Source organism: Setaria viridis, chromosome 4 (genome assembly GCF_005286985.2).
Source record: "Setaria viridis chromosome 4, Setaria_viridis_v4.0, whole genome shotgun sequence".
In the NCBI taxonomy this organism is placed as follows: Eukaryota; Viridiplantae; Streptophyta; class Magnoliopsida; order Poales; family Poaceae; genus Setaria; species Setaria viridis.
This window is the reverse complement of record NC_048266.2, coordinates 5,578,394-5,599,623: the sequence shown is the minus strand read 5'-3', so window position 1 is coordinate 5,599,623 and position 21,230 is coordinate 5,578,394. Positions and strand designations below refer to the sequence as shown.

Sequence of the window (21,230 nt, the reverse complement as noted above, 5' to 3'; positions counted from 1 at the left end):
GAAGTGGACCCGACATGGGTTAGGAAATTGATGGGGAAGGCCGACACAGGAAGCGACCCTCGGTGGTGCGCGGATGTCGTGAGGTTAGGTTCACCATGCATAGTTAAAGAACTCGAATCGATTCGTCTGCCTCTCACAGTTTGAGACTGCTTGATCATAATGCTACACTGAGTAATGAAGGAGTCTGATGATGACATGGTCTTGATGATGAGCTTATATACATAAAGTTGGATCTATGTTTGCTTAGTGTAAGTTGCCAATATAGACTGGTTCATGAACTTAGAATTTGAGCTAAAACTTTGAAAGTAAGGACCTAACATAGTCGCTTTTGGCAAACAAACCCCTCAGCCAAAGAGCCTTGCATGTCTAGACGTGGTGGAGTAGTTTTTCCCACCGGTCGGTTAAGTCTTGTTGAGCTTAGAAGCTCAGCCTTGTTTGTGGCTTCTCTTTTCAGGTGAAGTTGCAACTTCTGAGCTTGCTTCTGGCAATTGGCCGCCCCAGCTCCCTCCGGGTTGGACGGTCGAGTGGGATCCTTCCTCGGACGGCGGGGAATGGGATCACTGATGTCCTGGCTGGCCTCACCAGGGACATCCGACACGACGATTAGCTTCTGCCGTGCTTTTGCCTTCCGTTGTTTTCTTTCAACCTTTGTAAAACTCTGATTTTAACTAGCATGTAATACATTGTTAAACCAATGGTGGATCTGTTGTATTCTCTGGAACCGCTCACCTTCGTGTGGGTTATGCTAACTCGGTCTTGTTAAGTGGTTAAATCGAATGAAATCCGACGGCACATCGAGTTAACTCGATTAAGGCATGAGGATCGCGTGTTAAGCGACTTAACCGTGCTTTAGTTGAGTTAATCCGAGGTGTTCCGCCACAGCCACCCCCGTTCCTTAACGAATTGTACATGTTGTTCGGCCACACCACCCAAGACAGGGGAACCTTGCAAATGGAAGGAGGTGTTCGTGAGGCAACACCCAGCGTGGGGACTGAGGACAATGTAGCAGACTTTTACCTAGACCCCATGGCTGCTAGCAGTACCCGTAACTTGTCTAAAAGGCCAACCTGGGAAATCTCTGTTGACAATCCTCCAAAAAAGAAAAGTGGTAGCTTGGAGGACTACGTCAGAGAACTTTCCGAAACTGTGGCAACAAGAAGCTAGAAACGTGGCAGCCGTGAGCAGGAGGAGCTGAACCGTGCAATGCAGCTTATAGAAAAAGATGGTATCGAGGAGGCGTCTGAGCTGTACTGCATGGCATTATATTTATGCAAGAATGTAGTGTATCGAAGGGCCTTCACGAAGATGAAAACCAAAGAGGGCTGACTGAATTGGATCCAATTCAACTGGGACAGGGAGAACAATTAGTCCAGTGTGGCATGAGTTGGTTTTATTGTAGTGTCGTGTACTGATGGTTTCAAACAATATCTTAGCATGTAACGTGTCCTGTGGCATGAACAATGTGTTGTACTGCATGCCAAATTTTTCCAAGTTCAATGTGGCCCGTGATCTGTACTGCATGTGCATCTATTTCTGACTTATGTCAAAACGCTTGTGATTTGCATTGCATGTTCATCAGTGATGAGGAAGTTTGATGCTGCTTGTCATTGTGTCGTGAACAGGAAGGTGGGAAGGCCAATTGAGGACCTCTGCAGGCATCCAGGGAGGAGGACTGGGAAGTTGTCCAGGCATCCAGGGAGGAGGATAGGGAGGACAGTTGGCAGGTTTGAAACAGTTTGCTCTGTAACTTGTGGTGGAACCTTTAGTGTGTAGGTTTGGATGACCGATACATTACTGTCTGTTCCTGTGCACAGGTTGCTTAAATTATAAGTAGCGCTGAGAAATCAAACAGCGACACTAGCAGTGATGCTAGCTCCATCATGTACCAGCTGGCGAGTGTAGCAGCAGCTGTAGCAGCATATGTAGTCGTGAACAGAAGTCCACCTCCTGTGGTGAACCCGCCAGTGGAGTTGCCACGCATGACCAGACGTCAATGGGTTGAGCTGAATATGTGGAAAAGCTAGAGGTGCTATGACAATTTTTGTAGGTGTTGGCGCTAGAAATCGGCCGATCGAATCTCCAGCGTCGGACACACGACCCGGGAGAATCTGCTTAACTCCTGTTCGGGTGATCGCCCTGGTGCGGTTCGCGCGGCGTGCCAGCCAATCTGACCTGTTGATTGGCAAGGAGAGAAACGTGTCAGATCCCACAGGTTGCGATCGGCTAAGGTTCCGATCTCGAGAAAGCTTATCAGCGAATCGGCCGATTTGCTGTAATAAAGAAATCGGCTATAATACGGCCAATTACCGGGCAGCGTTAGTAAAGAAAACTACTAGAATAATCTAAACAACGCTACAGTAACAACACTAGGAATAGATCTGAATTGGCTATGCAGAAAGCAAGAGATTAAGTAATGAAGTACAAGAGAGCCGAAAGTTCCGATTCCTAGCTGGATAACTGGTGATAAAACTAGAACAACAGGCAAAACCTAGAATTCTAGTAAATATCGATAACTAGTGAATAAATCTAAACGAAACGACAGCGATGCGCCTGAAGTTAAAGCTTAGATACTATTCGGTAAACGAAACTTACAGAATCGGCTGGAGGTCAAGTTGATGCAGCCCCGCCAACCCGTACGAACTCGTGAAAAGAAGAAAAGTATTGGCGAAGTCGCCTGCTCGAAAGTAAGTGCGAGGAAAAAGTAGTTTGTTGTATTGATTTGGTGCTCATTACATATCTATGAAGGTGGCTATTTATAGCCTGTTACAACCAATTTCTTAACCGACTAGGACTCTATCTCTAATTTTAAACGAAAACAAATATTTACAAGTATGATTCGTACTAGAGTTGATCATCGTGCTCTCATGAGCTGACTCCCTCTTCATCTTCATAATTCACTTTAAGCCCATACCGTCCCAATCGCTCCAGCCTCCTAATCGGCCGATTTCCACCAACTCCATCCGCGGAAACACTGCAGCATCAATCGGCCGATCCTCAACTGTAGCACCAATCGACCGATTTCCAATTGTGACCTCTGTGTTTTGCCGCATCTCCTGATTTCTTCCTTTCTTGTCACCGATTTCACACGTGTCAAAATCTGACGTCAACAGTAGGTATCCTGACGCATTCCTTCAGTTGCATGATATCTTGGTTAACAATCATGGACTGCAATCATCACAAGGGGTAGAATCTATTGAGGCTTTAGGTATGTTCGTCTGGGCTTGTGTGACACAACAGGCTTCTCGACAAATTAGAGATAGATTTAAGAGGAGTTTGGACACAGTTAGTAGGAAGATGGCTCATGTGTCAGATGTGATGTTCTCATTTGCACAGACGGTTATCGCTCCAAAGGATCCATCGTACTCCAAGGTTAATCATAGGCTGAACCCATATGCACCATTCTTTGATGGGTGTATAGGTGCTCTAGATGGAACTCACGTTCCCATACAAATCGGGCGTGAGTCATGTTTGGACTTCATTAATAGGAAAGGGTGGACAAGCTTTAATGTGTTAGCGATAGTGGATATGGACATGCGGTTCACATATGTAGCAACGGGGAGGGCAGGGTCCAGTCATGACATGTCGGTGTTGCAGGAGTGTATGGAGACACTGAACTACCCACATCCACCTCCGGGTATGGTACTTTCCTAATTACGCTCATGAAGCAACAATTGTAAAAGTGGTGCACTAATGGTGAATATGTTTGATGTTGTGTAGGAAGGTATTATCTGGTGGACTCGGGTTACGCAGTTCGTGAAGGCTATCTGGGGCCATATCGAAGTACGAGGTACCATTTGGAGGAGTTCAGCCGAAGAGCGGCTGAAAGTTTGGAGGAGAAAGTCAACTTCCACCATTCGAGTCTTCGCAATGTTGTGGAACGAGCTTTTGGCGTGCTCAAATCCAGGTGGCATATTTTGCGGCAAGTATCATTCTATGATCAAGAGGGACAAACGAAGATCGTTATTGCTTGCTTTGCACTCCACAATTATTTGCTCGACCGTACCGATGCAAGTACTGCAGATACGAACATGGCGCGAACTCCGGACTACGTCGTGTCCGCATGGGTGGCAGCAAATGCTACTCCTGATATGGCAAGTGTACGAGATTGGATCGCGGCAAGAATCTCATTGATGTAAGATGTATGCCTATGTGTGTTTGTTTGTGCTATATGTTGTATGTAAGTAATTTGTGCTCAATTTGTTGTTGTAGTGTGTGGCATATGTTGTACGTAAGTAACTTCGATGTATTGGGTTAAGTTTGCGCCAAAAACTTGAAACTATTTGCTCACTTTATCATCAAAACTTTGAATTTCAAATGTAGAAGCGCAGCAGTAGCAAAACAGCCAGAAGCAACGGGAGAGGCAGCATATTGGACACGTTCTTTCAGTACTTCCACTCACATTAACACGAGTTCACAAAGACTGAACCTACGACCTGATAAGAAAGAAGATTGGACCTATAACGACTCAATGTCCACCACGAAGGCGGAGGACGAGGTGGAGGGTGCACTCCTTCTGGATAGGCAAAATAGTCATATTAGTCCTCCATCTTTGCTCTAAGGGTTGTTTTTTTTCCTGAATTATCAAAAGAGCTTATTAGGTCCTCAACTATTGTTTCTGATCCTATCTAGTCCTCATCTTATGTGGCATGCCATGTTGGCGTGCCACGTCATCTGATTGGTACGCCCACATACAAAATATTCAAATTGCCCTTCCTTTTCGCCCTCTCCCTCTCACCTCCATGCGGGTCCTACTTGTCAGGCTGTCCTCTACCTCCTTGCTCCAGAGGTCCGCTCCTCCCTTTTTTCCGCTTGCAAGCTCACACCGAACGTTTTAATGTCCAAGCTAAGAACACACAGGACACAGCAACCAACAGCAATATAAATACTAGTAAGAAATAACGTTGCAACTGAGCTTAGCTCCTAGCAAATCACGTCGGAAGCTCTTGCCACACCGGTGGAATTTGGGCCCGATCGAGCAGAGGACGCTGGGCACGGAGCTGTTGAGAGTGCTTGCCGCCGGCGATGCGGACCGCTTGAAGGAGCCCTTGCGCAGCGAAGGCCGCCCGCAACCCAATGGCCACGTCACGATTGAAGTCAACGGCGCCTCTCTAGGCGCAGTGCCGCCACCGGTGGGAACAGGTTGCCTCCTCGGCATGACGAGCAACGAGAACACAGCGCTGCACCATACGTTAGAAAACTAGACCATTTCATACTAATTTAATCCAAAAAAATACTACTAAGATTGTATCATCAAACATCAAATATGCGTAAGTATTCGGGTGATCTAAGCTTCTGTTGATGTAGTCGTTCCTCTCGACGAAGTAGATGTCGTCTAATGAGCAGTCACGTCTCTTCTGAACACTTACCAAGAACCTGATGGCCACCATTCACCTCTCGACGCAGCAGATGTCGTCCAATGAGCAATCGCGTCTCTTCTGGACACTCCTCAAGATGGCCACCCTTCACCCGAAGCAGATGATCTCGTAACTCTCGTAACCCCGCAGGCAAATGATCTCATAGACGGTTCATACGCAGAAGCTGAATGGAGGAGTCAGGAAGTAACTCTCGTAACCCCGCAGATACCAGTTTTAAACTCCAGAAATTCCTCTCCATTAAAAGCTACTAGAATTAATTAATTGCTTAATTGCCTTGAGTGACACGCCACAGCTCGGCTGGGCTCGGCGGCAGCGGTGCACGCATGTGGCACGCATTCATCCTTTTCTTAACTTCTCAATATGAGCAAATATATTTCACGTATATAAATCGAGTCAACATTCAGTTAAATTCCCATGTGGTACTAAATCAAATAGTACCCACAGCATTTAATACATGCTTTAGAATTATTTAATTTAATTAGATAAAATATTAGGCTTGCCCACATTAAATCCAACACCCTGTTGCCAGCCGCGGCCAGGGACGTGGCGGGCCTGCCTCCTGTCGCAGATGTGCGCCGCAACCGCCGATGAAGCGGACGAGGCAGCGGCGGCTCTGCGGGCAAGGAACCACATGGGCGCCACCGCATTGCACGAAATCGTCCTGCTGCGGTGGCGGAGCTCTTGATGGCCGAAGCTCCCGCTTGCGCTGCGTGCCACCTCCGCCTGCTGAAATCCACCAGTGCAGGCTCCGTGGACGCGCGATGCCGCTGTTCGTCCACATGCTGTACATCATCTGAAGGCCCTCCATCCTCCGCCCGCTCTGCCCCTAAGCTCGCTGTTGGAGGAAGAGCATGAGCTCGCCGGGGGATTCGAGCCGCATCCTGGAGCGGGGAGGTAGAGGACAACCCTGACAAGTAGGACCTGCCTGGAAGTGAGAGGGAGAGGTGAAGAGAGAAAGGGCTATCTAGACATTTCGCAAGTGGATGTACCGATACAGCGACGTGGCATGCCACATAAGTCCAGGGACTATATTGGACGAGAAACAATAGTTCAAGGATTAAATTGACCTTTTGACAGTTCAGGGACTAAACCGACCCTTTGAGTAAAGTTGAGGGATTAATGTGACTATTTTGCCTTGTGGATATTGTAGTCAGCCAAGGTGCGGCCGTCCTCCAGCTGCCCTCCTTATCCTGGATCTTAGCCTTGACATTGTCGATGGTGTCGGAGCTCTCGACCTCGAGAGTGATCTGCATCTGTTGAATGGAACTGAATATCAGTGAAGCTAATCAGGTGTTTTAGTCTATGAGAAGACAGACAGAGAGTTAGGACAGCGGAATCAAACAGTCTATTCCAACAAACAAATCGGATGGCGTTCCAAGGCAGAACAATTACAAAGAGTACAGTGAATTTTACAACGAATCTTGAAGAGAACAGGGCATTGCACTATTGAAGAAGTCCAAGACATGGGTACTACCAAATTGTAATTTTTTTTACACATCCGCCCAGAAATTCCAAACTATGTCCATGGTCCGATCAAATAAGATATCTATGGCACAAGTTTAACACAATTCGATACAATCTCTTCCTTTACAAAAGGAGGATCAGAAGAAAGCGCAGTTAATATATCCCATACAACCTTCTATCAGACTAATCCAACATGCAGATGCAATCTAAGCAGGACAAGTTTTCTGTATACCGTATCTATCAATGAATCACTCAAACAAAGTTTCAAATTGAGATCGATTGCCAAACTGACTACATTGAACTCTATAAGAAATCAAATAGCAAATCAACTTCGCCTACCTTGAAATCCACAAAGGGGTCACGAACTCACCGGGAGAGATCGAGATGTCGGGAAATTGGGTTTGGGACTTAGAGCAACTTCGAGAGTTTTTTAAAAAATTCTCCCCAAAACGAGGTATTGGGAGCTATGCTAAAAAAAATTTCCTCAAAAAACATATTAGACCACAACAGAACGCTAAAAACTATCTCCCAATAATTTTTAAAAAAAGGCCAATATACTTGGCCTGCCCACCTTTGGACCCATGACACCAAGCGTCCTTCTCCGGGTGCAGCGCCATGCACCGGACCTCCTCAACCCCTTTTGTTTTTAGTGTTGTTTGAGCTTTCAAGGATCTGCATAGAAAAGGAAATAAAATGCAGAACAACGTTTGTACTTGGATTATCCGTTAGCAGTATAGCCCAGTTGATATTAGTAAAGTTCAAGGTACGCAGAATCCAAACTCTTATACACTATAATTACCGACAATCTTCAAGAATTATGAGCACTACAACATGTAATATGGGAGCAGCAATAGTTCAGTAGCTGAGTCCCTGTAAACACCCATTCACCACTACAGTGTTTTTATACTAATTCAAGAATTTTTGTTGCTAGAAAGAATGTTCCTGCAACTCTCCAAACACTAAAATTGGAATGCTATAGAGATCGAAGCTTTTCAGCTTTACTTGTCCGAAAGTCTCTTCATACTTCACCATGGCTATCTTCAGTGTGTCTTTGTCGCAGTGCCTGGATACAAGCTCCATGGGCATTTTGGAGCTTTGTGCTTCTACTCTATCTCCTTGAACCTGAAGTGAATACAACATGAGGTGAGTATTATGCAACTGTAAGAATGGGAAGTTTCTAAAGTTGAACTAAGAAATTAAGAACTTATGCAGAAGAAAGAAAGAAAAATTGAACAGCGGTGTAAGGCTAAAATCTGTCTGAAAAATTGATCGCGTGCTTCAGGTGCTACCGGAGCGCAGCAGGTGAGGAGCCGTCGTCGTCGTCGAGCACTCTGACCTTGAGCTGTGCGCCGTCCCTGGCCACATAGTGCAGGCGCCCACCGGAGTGCGCGAGGCGCGCATCGCTGCCGCCCGCCGCCGACGCCGCCCCGCCGGATCTTGAAGCTACAGCTACATCAAACCTCAAGAGATCTTGAAGCTCCGGATGGACACCACTAGTGGCCGTCAGCCGCCATCCTTCTTCCATGCGTCGTGGCCGCACTTCCCACCAGCTGCCCTCCTCGCGGCCGCCGCTCTCGCCGCCGCGCAGCTGTGGTTTGTCGGGAACCGATGCTTGAGGCACACCTTGAGGCCGCACCCCTTGCACTGCATCGTGTTGCAGAAGGTGAGCGCCTCCTTGCATCGCGGCGCGGGGCACTGCGGCTTGCGCTTCCTCGCTAGGTTGCAGCTGCCCGACCGCGCGTGCGCGTCCAGGATGTCAGCCTGCCCCGGTGCCGCCCGCTTGACGGAGTCGCCGCAGTCCGGGCATAGCACGACGGGAAAAAACACGCGCGGGGAAGGGGAGGGAGGCGGATTGGGGAAGACCGGCCGACGCGAATACACGCGGGGCGAGCGGTGTTTTTTTCGCAGCTGTAATATTTCGGGGAATTTTAGGTGGACCATTGGAGTTCTTTTTTTCTCTTTTTATCCTTAAAAGAGGTATGGAGGGTAAAATTAGCAGTCTTTCGAAGTTGCTCTTAGGAGATTAAGAGGGCGGCCCTAGGAATTTATAGGGACCCAACCCTACCTTGGCCTTGGCGTGCGCGCCGAGGAGTCTCATTTGGGATCAGAGAGGGCGCGTAGGCTTGCTGGATTCCGTGCAAGATTGCTGAAACTCAACCGACCTGCGTCGTCGGCGCTTGGCTGGGCTGTGCTTACCCGGAAGAAGAAGTCCGGGCCGTCGTGATCGTTGGGCCCAGTCTGGGCCACCTCCAACTTGGAAGGCCCCGCCCAATCGAAGACCTCTCACACTGTAAAATTGACGCCATTTGCGTGAGCACCTACGTCATTTTGCATTTCTTCGTAAGATTTCTAGAATCGCATCTATTTTAGCCCCGTTTGGATCCTCCAAGATTTTGAGAATCCGGGATCCAGAACCTGGACAGCTTCCAAACATACCAGATTCTGCTGCAGATTCCAAAATCCAGATTTTCGGATTCTCAAAATCCCGAAAGCTGGAGCGGAGTAGCTTTTAGCATATTCTGGATGAAGAAATTACCGTTTTGCCCAGTTCATCCAGTGAAATTACACCCAATCTGCCATTCCAACTGCCCCTACCTCTTTGGCTCTATCCCATCCTCATCCGCTGCCTCCGGCTCTCCATCTCCTGCAGCCCCGCCGCCTCCTTCCCGCCTAAATGTCGGCGGGCTCGCCGCCCCCAGCTCCGCCCCCACCGTGCCTCCTCCCCGCCGGTCCATGCCCAGACGCCGGCGGGTCCACCGACCCAGCTCGCCGCGCTCGCCTCCACCTCGCCTCTAGCTCCCCGGCTGCCGCGCTCGCCTCCACCTCGCCTCTAGCTCCCCGGCTGCCGCGCTCGCCTCCAGCTCGCCAGCCGCCGCGCTCACCTCCAACTCGCCGGTGGTCACCGCCTCCTTCCTGCCCCTCCTTGTCGAGCCTCCGACCTTGTGGTCGCCCATCCTTGGTTGCCGAGTCTCCCCTTCCTTAGTCACTAGCGAGCGGCCCTCTGGCGCCTCCATCACGTCGCGGTGCGACTATCGAGGAGCCCGGCTTCCAGCGGCAAGGACTGCAGCACCATGGCGTCCTCTCCCCATCGCCGCCTCCGCCCGTAGAGTCCACCGCCCTAGCTCCAACCCTGCGACGCCTCCTCGCAACCCATCCTCACCCAGGCGCCGGCGAGCTCCTGCTGGTCCATCTCCGGTCGCCTCCTCTCGCCCGTCGAGCCTGGCGCCAGATAAGTGGCCCGCCGAGTCCAGCTAGCAGCAATGTCCGGCGAACAAAGGCCTTGATTTCTGGAGATGCCGTAAAATCAGATTCGACAATCCAGTGATCCAAACAAGCGCATTTAGATTTTGCTCAAAATCCAGATTTTGTAAATTCCATCCATAATCCAGATTCTCATAATCTGCAACGTGATCCAAACGCAGAATCTCGTGTACTTTCATTAGGTCTGCAGCGAGCATCGCCGTGCCTATTGGGGAGCAGCTTGTTTGGACTTTGCGCCCATGTTCAAAGAACCAATGGCAGCTGGCTGTTGGAAATTGTTCAGGAAATTAGGATATTTAACTATTTGTCATGTTGACGGCTGTTGGAAAGTGTTCAGAAAATTAGGATATTTAATTATTTGTCATTTTGACGGATGTCACTTTTTAAGAAACCATTATTATAATGGTTTAAAATATTTATCACTTTTAAACGAACAAGTCTACGTAATTATCATTTTTATCATTTTTCTGATGTGGCGAGCCATCGTATGGACTGAGCATGAACAATGACCGTGATGCCCCTGCCTCTCTCCTGCCACATATGTGTGGGACTCACGTATCATGTTCACCTTCAACCTCTCAGCCATCGTTGGGGATGAGCTCGTCAAGTAGCATGGCCGATTGGTGGCATCCGCCCGCTCGGCCCGTGCTTGCGCGCGTGCCGGCCGACTGAGGAAAGCTCGTCCCCTTTCTCCCCTCGCTCCGGCCGCCGCTCTCTCGCTCACATCGCATCTCCACTCTCGGTCCCATCACGACGCCTTCGTTGCCGGCGCCGCCGTGAGGCCACAGGCCAGGCCTCCATCCCCTCCGTTCCTGCAGATGCGACAACCACAATCAGGCAAAGGGTGATGCGCCGACGGACGCGGCAAGGGCGGCGCCGTTGCCACAGGCCCTCATCGAGCCGTCGTTGCCGTCGTCCGTCGTTCAAATCTGAGGCAAGGAAGCCGTCGTCACCGAGATTCTTTGAATCCACGTGGTTTCTTAAGCTAGCATGTTACCGATGCTTTGTTTAATTATTTGGTGCCATAATTTTTGAACGAACTCTGAAGTGGCTTCTTCTCAAATTCTTGCGGATTGGCTTATGCATATGTTCTGTGTTTGTCCCTTGGGATGTCTGCGGAGGGGATTTTTGCGCTAGCGCTTTCACGGACCCGACGAGGACCTGGCCCCGCTCCGTTGCCACCCTGATGTGGCGCAGCCTTTAGCAGGGCCGCCATTGCCGTTTGCTAGTGCTGGGACGTCGAGAGGTTGAAGGTGAACCTGGCCCACACGTCAGTGGTAGGAGAGAGGGGAACGGATGGCATAGGTAAGGGCACGTGGCTTGCCACGTCAGCAAACGGTAATTTCGTTCAGGAGCCATTCTAACGATGGCTTCTCAAATGGTAACTTATTTTGGAGTAGGAATGTGAAAACCGGTCCGAGCCTACTTTCACCGGCTGTCGAAGGAAAAACTTCAATTTATTTACCTACCTACCACTCCTAAGTGAGGATACCGGTTCGATTCACACGCCCCGACGAAAAAGAAGCTCGCGACCTCCTCCACCACCGCACGGGCTCCTCCGGCACGAGCTGCCTCCGCCGCCGCTGTGGGTGCAAGCGACCTCCGCCGCCGCGAGCTCCTCCGCCCCAAGCCTCCTCCACCGCCGCCGCGAGCTCCTCCGCCCAGAGCTCCTCCGCCACCGCGAGCTCCTCCTCCGTCGCCGCGAGCTCCTCTCTGCCCCGAGCTCCTCTGCCGCCGCCGTGTTCTCCTCCGTCGCTGTGGGCACGGGCGCGGGCGAGGCCCCGGCCGCCGCCGCTCCTTGGCTAGTGAGAGGAAGAAGAAGGGGCTGACGAGTGGGGTTAGCTCGTCAGTGAGAGTGAGAGAATTGAGTGGGGAGGACTGTGGATGCCACGTGGGATTCATTTAATAGTTTTCTTAAAAGCCACGGCTGCCCAATCAAACGGCTTTCGATTTTCTCACAGCCCACACCTTACAGTAGTTTTTCTACGACCTACAACTACTTTTCCAAAAATCACAGCTCAACCATACACACCAAGCATCCTTGTAAACCACGGCGGCTTGCTCTTAGATTTGTTCCGAACCAACGAGTGCTCCCATGTCCAACGGAAAAGTCGCTATTCGATGCTTCCTATGAAAATGAATTTCTTTTCGCCTACCATTGGGAGTGGAATAATTCAACTCTGGAAAAAAAAGTGACCAGGATTACTTCGGTCTAGATAGTCTGACAGCTACGGGGGTGTTTGGGAGGAGGGGGCTAAATTTTAGCCCCCGTCACATCGAATGTTTGGACACTAATTAGGAGTATTAAACCTAGACTAATTACAAAACTAATTACACAATCTCTAGGCTAAATCGCGAGACGAATCTATTAAGCCTAATTAATCCATAATTTGACAATGTGGTGCTACAATAACCATTCGCTAATGATGGATTAATTAGGCTCAATAGATTCGTCTCGTGATTTAGCCTAGGGGTTCTGCTATTAGTTTTGTAATTAGCTCATATTTAGTCCTCCTAATTAGCATCCGAACATCCGATATGACAGGACTAAAGTTTAGCCCTTATCCCCAAACACCCCCTACGTGTGTTGGACACAACTGAAACTTGCCACAACGATCGGCAGAAGAAAAAATAAAGGAAAAGTAATTCAACTAGGCCCTTTTTAGTTCACCCTAGCTCCCAACTTTAGCACTATGCAAAAAGAAGATTCCCCATTACATCAAACTTGCGGTATATGCACGGAGTACTAAATGTAGATAAAATTAAAAACTAATTACACAGTTTTGTTGTACTTTGCGAGACGAATCTTTTAAGCCTAATTAGTCAATATTTGATAATAATTCACAAATACAAATGAAACGTTACAATGTGCTACAGTGCTGTAACAGTAATGTGGCACCTCCAAACTTTGGCAACTTAGCAGTAGATCCAAAATACTTTGTCTCGAGCTGGCGTCGACAGAATTGAGACAGTACAACGTGTCGGCGCCACATCTCAATTCTCACACGGCATCCCTCCACGGCACAGCCCGGGGAGACCCGCCGGTCGAAGTCCGAACTCCTCACAAGCGGCTCGCATGCTGCGCCACGCCTGCCGCCGGCTCGGGCTCGCCGAACCCGAGCCGCGCGGCCGTGGCCGGCTTGAGCACGGCCTCCGGGTCCGCGTCCACGGCGTCGGCCAGCCGCGGCCACAGCCTGGCGGTGATCACCCACGACCCGTCCTCCCGCGGGCTCCGCGCCACCGTCATGGCCGCGGAACCCAGCCGCCCCGGCCGCACCCACGGCATCACCAGCCGCGGCCGCCCGAACCCGAAGTCCCCCTCCACGCGGAACGGCACGAACGCCGAGACCACCAGCGCGGGGCTCCCCGTCCCCACGCCCACCGCCTCCGTCCACTTGCCGCCCTCTCGGAACACCCCCTTGCGCGCCTCCATCCAGTCTACCAGCTCCTCGAACCGCTCCGACCGGAACACCTCCGCGATGGCCGCGCCCGCCATCGCCGCCACATCGGCCAGCGTCGCCGACGACACGGCCTCCACGGCCGCCTCCCGCGACGCGTACGTCAACACGTTGCCGAGGTACCGGCGCACGGTGCCCGCGTCGTACCTGGCGGGGTCGAGGCGGGGCCGCCCGTCGACGAGCCACGCCATGCGGCAGTGGGTGTCGGACCCGCCCACCGCCGCGGCGAGCAGCTTCCAGACGTGCGCGGACAGGGCCTGGAGCCGGGTGGCGCGGCGGGCGGGGGTGCTGGCCGCGGCGCGGAGGCGGGCGACGTCGGCGGCGGAGACCACGTAGTTGCGGCGCACGAGGGCGGCCGTCAGGAGGGTGTTGGGGAGCCCCGCCGGCGCGTACCGCGTGAACTCGGCGTCCAGCGACGGGCTGAACCGCGGCGGCGAGCGGGGGCGGAAGAGCGACGCCCGCTCGTGGTGGGGCTCCCACGAGAGACCCCCGGTGCGGAGGAGCTCCGCCCACGCGTTGGGCAGCGTCGTGAGGCCGTGGCCGTCGGCGAGGAGGTGGTCGGTGCCCCACGACAGCGCGAACCCGCCGCAGGCGAACCGGACGAGCTGCAGCGACAGCGCGAGGCCCTGGCGGAACGGCACGGCGACGCGGGCGAGCGAGCGGTCGGCGTCGGCGAAATCGACGTCCGCCAGCCTCGCCGCGGCCTCCGCCACCACGAGCTCCGCGCCGGCGTTGTCGCAGGCGATCTCGGGGACGCCCGTGGAGGCGTTGGTGACGACGCGGCCGGCGAAGGGGAAGAACCGGGAGAGGAAGGCCGGCAGCGCGGCGCGCGCGGCCGCGGCCACCGCGGGGAAGCCCGCGGCCGGGGCCGGGTAGACGGCGACGAGGTAGGTGTGGAACGAGCCGAGGATGAGGTCGAGGTTGGAGGCCGGGAGCACGGCCGGGAAGCCCCGCGGCGGGTCGGACGCCCGCACCAGCGTCCGCGAGGTGACCGCGACGTCGACGCGCTCGGCCGGCATTCCGCCGGCCGGGAGCGTGGATTTGGGATCTTGTCGGAGGCAGGGGGATGCGCGGCTGGCGATGGAGACACGACGATCGCGGGCCCGGAGCAAGTAGCCACGCTCGGGAAGATATGGTTGGCAGCACTTGGACACTTGAGGAAGCCTTGAAGAGGAGCGTTCGCACTTGGCAGTCTGGCAGAGCGCTGACCAAGTCGGTAGGCGGCTGAGAATGGAGAGTCCCGTCCGTGCACGGGTGTAGAGTGTACACCTGTAGACGGTAGCATGACCAGCTCCCTGAAAAGGTAACAGTGGACCCCGAAAACAGAGAGATGGAACCGAGTCGATCGTAGCCCGATTCTTAGTCTTCAGTTTCCCGCTTAATTATTACTTACTCGAAATATTTATCGTTATTATCGTAAAAATAAATTATGTTTAAAATACCTTTCGTAATAAAGTAAGTCACAAATAAAATGCAGTATACTTACACAATTTTTTACAGCAGCGATAATATTTCAACACGAAGGCAGTTTTTTATGAGGATGCGGATTTGATATTCTGATTATAGATCAATCAGAACCAGTGCCCGCAAACAGGTGTACAACAGCTAGCTCTCCTACAGTGCTGAGCGGGTGAAAACGGGCGAACGAGAGGCGGACTTCCTTCCAGCGGCGATTCCGCCGGGCCCTTTCCTCTCCGGCGGCCGGGTTGGCGCCGGAGAGGGAGGAAGGCCGGGGAATAGTTGTGTGGATGTATATAGGGTAGGTAGGGTAGTATCTACGCGTAGGGTTTGCTCGCCGTCGTCGGCGATGGCGGAGCTGGGGTTGCGGGGAGCAGCGGCTGCGGAGGAGCTGTTCCGTTGCTGAATAAGTTTCTTCGCCGGCTCTGAAGTCGATGCTTTCGTCTTCTCCGGCGAAGTTCGATTTTGGTCGCTTGAAGGAGGCAATGGCGAATCCTTTGCGGCTTGCTTTTCCCTCTGCTAGCTGCTGTTTGTGGTGGCATGGTGGAGTGGAATTTTTGTGGCATTCGAGTTGTGCTCGAATGTCTTCTTTCTTCTTTGGATTCGGTTCTTGGACTGCTGGATCCCTTCCTGATGTTGCCGGAGCTGGTTACCGGAGCATTTGGGCTGCGGTTTGTGGAGGAAGCGCGCGGTGGTGCCAGATCGAGGAGACTGACGGCTGACGTTCTATTACCGAGAACCTCTTGCAGCTATCCAAAACTTGGAGTCCGTTCTTGGATTTGGCTTGGCGAGTTTGGGGGATTGATACTCGGGTATCAGCCTTGGCGAATAGGGAAGCAGAACCGGATCTTTGTTCCGACGAAGGAGAAGAAGAACAGTAGGTGTAGCAGGGATCTTGTTGTAATTCTCATTTTACTCAGGGTCCTTTCTGCAAGAAAGGGATGTACTGTGCAACCAGTTATCTTCTAATAAAAAACAGAACTAGTACAGTGGATGTGGATCGGCACTTTCTCAAGAAAGTACAGTGGTTAAGCTGTCGGTGAACCGCCACTATTCCATCGGCACGAGATCTGACGATTCCGGAGCAGAACAGTAGAGCAGCTGGAGGTGGGCACTTGGCACGTTTCAGCGAAATGCACAGTGAGGAGTCACTTCTGTGCACGAGTGTTGAGTGCTACTGCACCTTTCAACAATGCCGGACGATTGTCAGGACGGAAGCAGGAGTCGGTCAGCGACCGTCTTCTACCAAGATGGCACGATCATGCAACGCTGTCTGTTCCCTCCTTGTCTGTCAAACTAAACTAATTAATCAAAGGCAGAGATCATCCCACGCTCACAATAATTTTTCCCCCACGAACCAACCACGAGTCAAGTGAAATCTGTTTTGGTGCGGTACGGATCGTGCCAGATCTGATCATAGCAGTTTCCAGACTGGGAAGTTTCTTCAACGATACAAGTAAAATAACCCAGCTGTTCTGGCACGGGACAGTCAGCACGGCTCTCGGTTCTCATGCTTGGATAAATAAAGCAAAATCCGGATGCTACAGGCGGTTTACATGTGCAGGGATGCCCACTACTGATACCTTCAGGACGAGCGGAGAACCGGAGATCACATGCCAAACCTTGCAGTCCAACAACTTCCAACCAGCTTAGCTTTTCCTCATCTTTGACCTCGCGTACCTGTTGGGTTAGAGTTAAAGAAAACAAGGACATAAAATGGTTTGTGGTTTCCACTCGATCGAGCGAATTGCACACTATGAGCCTATGACAAGGAACAGTTATTTTCAACCATATCATATCAATGGTAACAGCTACTCTAACCACATTGACACCTTGGCCCTCGAGCAAGCAATTAGGTCTCTATTTGATGTGAGGACCGAACAACTGGTTACCATTTCACGGCAATCATGGCAAACGCAAAACGAGCCGGAAGGTCTTAGAAACCCAGAAGTGAACAATACGAAGAGGCACACCATGTCAAACCCGCTGAAATCCGAAACCAGAAAAGAGAAACTGTCTTGTACCACAAGATATCTTATGGGTATTAACATAAATATATAAGTAAGAAACAGAAATATTGCAATAAAAGCAAAGCATTGTATTGAGGATACTCAATGTGCAATCCGTCATTATCAGAAGAAGCGAGTAGAGTCCCTTGGAGGCTATTCATAGCAGCTGTAGATGATTCTATATCCTGCATATTGCAAGTGTCTGTCTCAGGCTCTCAGTAAAAATATAAAAAAATAAAACTATGGTGAAAAAATGAGGTGTCACTCTATGTAAAAGAATTGTGTCCTTTATAGCCTTTAAAAATATGGTCCCTATTTATTTGTGCCAACAGAACCAGCATTCTGCATTAGCTTACTAACTTACTAAGTGATCTTCAGAAATGTGGATATATACTTCATTTTTATTAACCACGAAACAGAAGTAGCTCACTAGCTAAAATAATAGAGGTATAGGTAGGTATACCGTAAAATCAGCAAAAGCTACAGGCATTCCACCACGGCGACGCATCTTAAGGACATGAAACCCAGGTTCCCTGACAATGTAGAACAACGATAGTCAATATCTTTGCTATGGATCCACTTCACCAAACAAATTAGAAGAATTTACGCATCATACTTGGATAAAACTTCCTTCAGTTCGTCCTCTGTGCATGTATGTCCCAAATTTGCAATAAAGAGAGTAGAACAAGGTGGTATATCACTTGATGACTTGTCTCGTCCATCCTGCACCAACCATGACATATTGTCTCAAGTTTTAACCATGTCAAGCAAGCTTTAATTAAGAACACAAGAATAAATCAGTTCTCATGAATCCACCCACTAGTTAGGTTGGTAGATAAGTCAAAATACCAGATGATTCTCCAAACAAGACATGCATATATACACATTTTAAGAACAGCTTGGCAAGCATTCTCTAGCTGTTACTAAATTTACTATCCCCTACAGGCACAAATGCATGCCGTTCAAGTTCCAATCTAATGACAAATTTACAACCACTTATAATGTTTCATAGGCTTGTAGCAGTATATGTATTACGACTATGATGGCAGGTATAAATATGTGAAGTGAAACCATAACAATAAACGCACGTTTGAGGGAGATTGCCCATTCTGCTGCTTGTGTGCTGGTTGATCACTGCCCATTAAAGGAAAGTAGGAAACATTAGCAATAAACCACTAAAAGAGTGATTGTAAGTTGATAACACAAGAGAAGCAGCTTTGGTATCTTATTAGGATGAAATATAAAGGACATCATCTCCAACTATGTGTGATGTGAGGTGCATGCCAACCTCTGATCCGCAGACAATTCATTCTTATCACTGGAATTTTCATTTTCTGTGCCCGATGGCTCATCTGATCCTCCATCACCTAAACGTTTGGTGCCAACAAAAATGTGCAAGTGAGATTTATGTTATGTCTTAGTTATAGTGCCTTCAGAAATCCTAGAATGTATTGTTTTATTAAATGAGTGAGATAGTTGCTGGCCCATAATTCGGTGCTATCTCAATCCTAATTCAGTCCTTTTAGGTACAACATGCAATAAACACGAAAATTTTCAAATAATAAAAATAATTTAAGAGGTCCTAACAGAGTCATCAACAACCTGATATTGTAATATGAGAAAGGTAAATACAAACCAGGCTTGAATTTAGAAATTTAGATAGTTGTAGTCCGCTTTATAAATCCATGGGCTAGTTTATATATGCATTCTTAAAGATTTGTACATTCCCTAGTAACAAGATTAGAACGTCACCACTGAGTTATGGTCTTGCACCACATAAACACCATTTCGTGTAAGCTCATTAACAAAAATAACAAGTGACTTAGATATCAAGTAATATAATGCTGACCATTATCATCACTGCCACCATCTTCATCCTCCCCCCATGCTGCTTCATCACCTTCATCACCAACATTCTCATGATCAGCATTTCCTTCTGTTTTGTTAGCCCGTTTGTCAATAACTCGGTAGACCTCACCACCTAATAAAAAATTGCCATCTGATTAGAATCGATGTGGTGGCATGTTACATTAAATATAAGAATTGACAAAGTGGCATGTTAACATAAATAACGATCCAGCCAGGCAGGAAACTCTAGCAATATTATGAAAAAATTGTAATGGCACATAAGACACCTCCACGAGGTCTTCGTGAAGTTGATTTAGCTAGCTCAATGTGCAAACGGTCACCAGTCTCTGGATCAAAAATTGTTCCCTGAAATGGATCGAAATATTAGATCATTGACAATTGTAATCAACCCTGAATAAATACAGGTACAAGCTACAAAATAAAAACTTATTAATTTGTACTCTGATTTCTAGCAACTACTGCATATGTTAAACTTGCGCTTTACATACTATAAGTAAAAGTTTACATGTTGGTTAGGTTTGACAAGCATATATTCTTTTAAGTAGCATTTCTGCAACTCCAAGTAGCTTTATAGCTCTGTGTAACCAGAGCAATGTTTTCCCATAGAATTTGCATTGACTCACTACATTACAGGTAAATGCTCAAGAAATATTTGGATACGACTATGGACACATTTCAGTATTCCATGTCTACCCGTGTTAAGTCAGGCACATTGTACAAGCTAACTGACTACAGACACCGTTACACAAGACGTTGATTTAAGTAGTGAGAGACAAGGAGATTGAATTGAAGGTGCTAGCAATCACATAACACTAAGACAACGTAATTCATTAGTAGGCTTAAGTGGCGCATATGATAAAACAGCAGTAGTTTCCAAGTTCCTGTGACCGTGGACTGCAATTTTCCATTATTTGCATCTGGCAGGATGAATGGTAAGGCTACCTAGTCCTATAGAGTCAGTAGCATGAGCTAGAGTCCACAAAATGTCCAATAATGCCTCACTTCTTAAGTTCTTTTGCTAATTGCTAATGATTTAGCTTCATACACTTCAATCTTCAAATTTCTAATCAGTTTGGATCACATGTCAGTTTCACATGATGCAGAACAATGAAGAAGGAACTAGGTAAGATGGTTAGGCTGAATTCATAGAGTATTCAGTTATTTATCAACACCAGCATTACCGGGCATTGCTAAGAAACTTGATTAATTTTCTCCCTTGTCCTTACATCACTAAGAAGGTTGAAGGCAACCGACTTCATGGTTGCTAGTTATTGAACAGATACAGCAAAATCTGAGCTCGGTAGTGTAACTCACATTTAACGAAGTCATTGCCGACAGGGCCGCCTCATGAGTGAAGAACGTCACAAAGGCAACCGCCTGCAGCATAAGAACTAGAAATTCAGTAAAAAGCATCATTGCATCGACATTCAACACACACATCCATCCAGAGGAACTATCACTGAAGCAATATATCTTCTCCATTACTATATCAATCCAGATTGTGCCCTAAACTACAGTAAAATCTTAGATGAGCTCAAAGGCTCAAGGAGGGGGCACCCCGCACCCGGATGGAGGGTTTAGCCTGGCGTCGCGGCGGAGAACGGGGCAGGGGGAACCGAGGTTCGAGCGAGAGGCTGAGGGGGACGGACCTGGTTGCCGCGGCCGGTATACTCGAGGAGGCAGTGGTCGAAGCCGGGGCGGTGGGAGAAGAGGTTGTGGATCTCGCGGGGCTTCACGTCGTCGGGGAGGCCGGCGACGAAGAGCGTGAGGACGCCGTGCCGCTGCGGGTCCGGGCGCGGCGCGTACACGTAGTAGGGGTCCACCGCCGGCGCGCCCGGCGGGAGGCGGTGGGAGAGGCTCATTCTCGGCGCGCCGCGGAGGAGGACGCCGGCTCGGCAGTAGGCACGGCACTCGCGGCGGGCTTGCGCGCGTCCCTCCCTCCCTCCCGGGCTCCCGGCTGCTTGCGATTCACTGCGGCGCGACTGCGACTGCTGCTGCAGCGTCGAGAAGGGCCCGATGAGCCTGTCGATTTACGATTTGGCACTCGGCGCCTGATTTTGGAAGGCGAAATTCAGGAACCAAATGCAGCTACGGCCCACGGAATAGTAGCAATTTTTTCTTCACTTTGACACTTTGCTCAATGGTCGGTCCTAGGTCTCAAAATAAAGTTTCAGTGCTACTTTGCATGCAAAAAAATCGTTTTCACTTGCACTGAATTTTGCCGGTGGCTTGAGTCCATGGCAAGCGGAAGCACAGGTGGCCTGTTCGATTCTTTCTGAAGTCAGGGAGCCAGGGACGGATTGGCATGGGCGCATGGCACGACACAGGTGTTCTGT

General features: G+C 49.7%; 2 protein-coding genes across 2 annotated transcripts; both read right to left on the bottom strand.

Moving 5' to 3' along the window:
* Positions 1 to 12,794: 12,794 nt before the first annotated feature.
* Positions 12,795 to 15,050, bottom strand: LOC117852400 (coniferyl alcohol acyltransferase). Its single transcript, XM_034734502.2, has one exon. It carries the CDS (start codon positions 14,575 to 14,577, stop codon positions 13,162 to 13,164), a length of 1,416 nt encoding a protein of 471 aa, XP_034590393.1. The 5' UTR covers positions 14,578 to 15,050; the 3' UTR covers positions 12,795 to 13,161.
* Positions 15,051 to 16,338: 1,288 nt separating this feature from the next.
* On the bottom strand, positions 16,339 to 20,907 carry LOC117852401 (uncharacterized). The gene is made up of 10 exons (XM_034734503.2): positions 20,544 to 20,907; positions 20,209 to 20,271; positions 19,161 to 19,239; positions 18,875 to 19,006; positions 18,314 to 18,392; positions 18,114 to 18,159; positions 17,642 to 17,748; positions 17,489 to 17,558; positions 17,128 to 17,210; positions 16,339 to 16,696 (listed from the first exon to the last, which is right to left on the bottom strand). Exons 1-10 carry the CDS (start codon positions 20,754 to 20,756, stop codon positions 16,666 to 16,668), a joined length of 903 nt encoding a protein of 300 aa, XP_034590394.1. The 5' UTR covers positions 20,757 to 20,907; the 3' UTR covers positions 16,339 to 16,665.
* Positions 20,908 to 21,230: the final 323 nt, after the last annotated feature.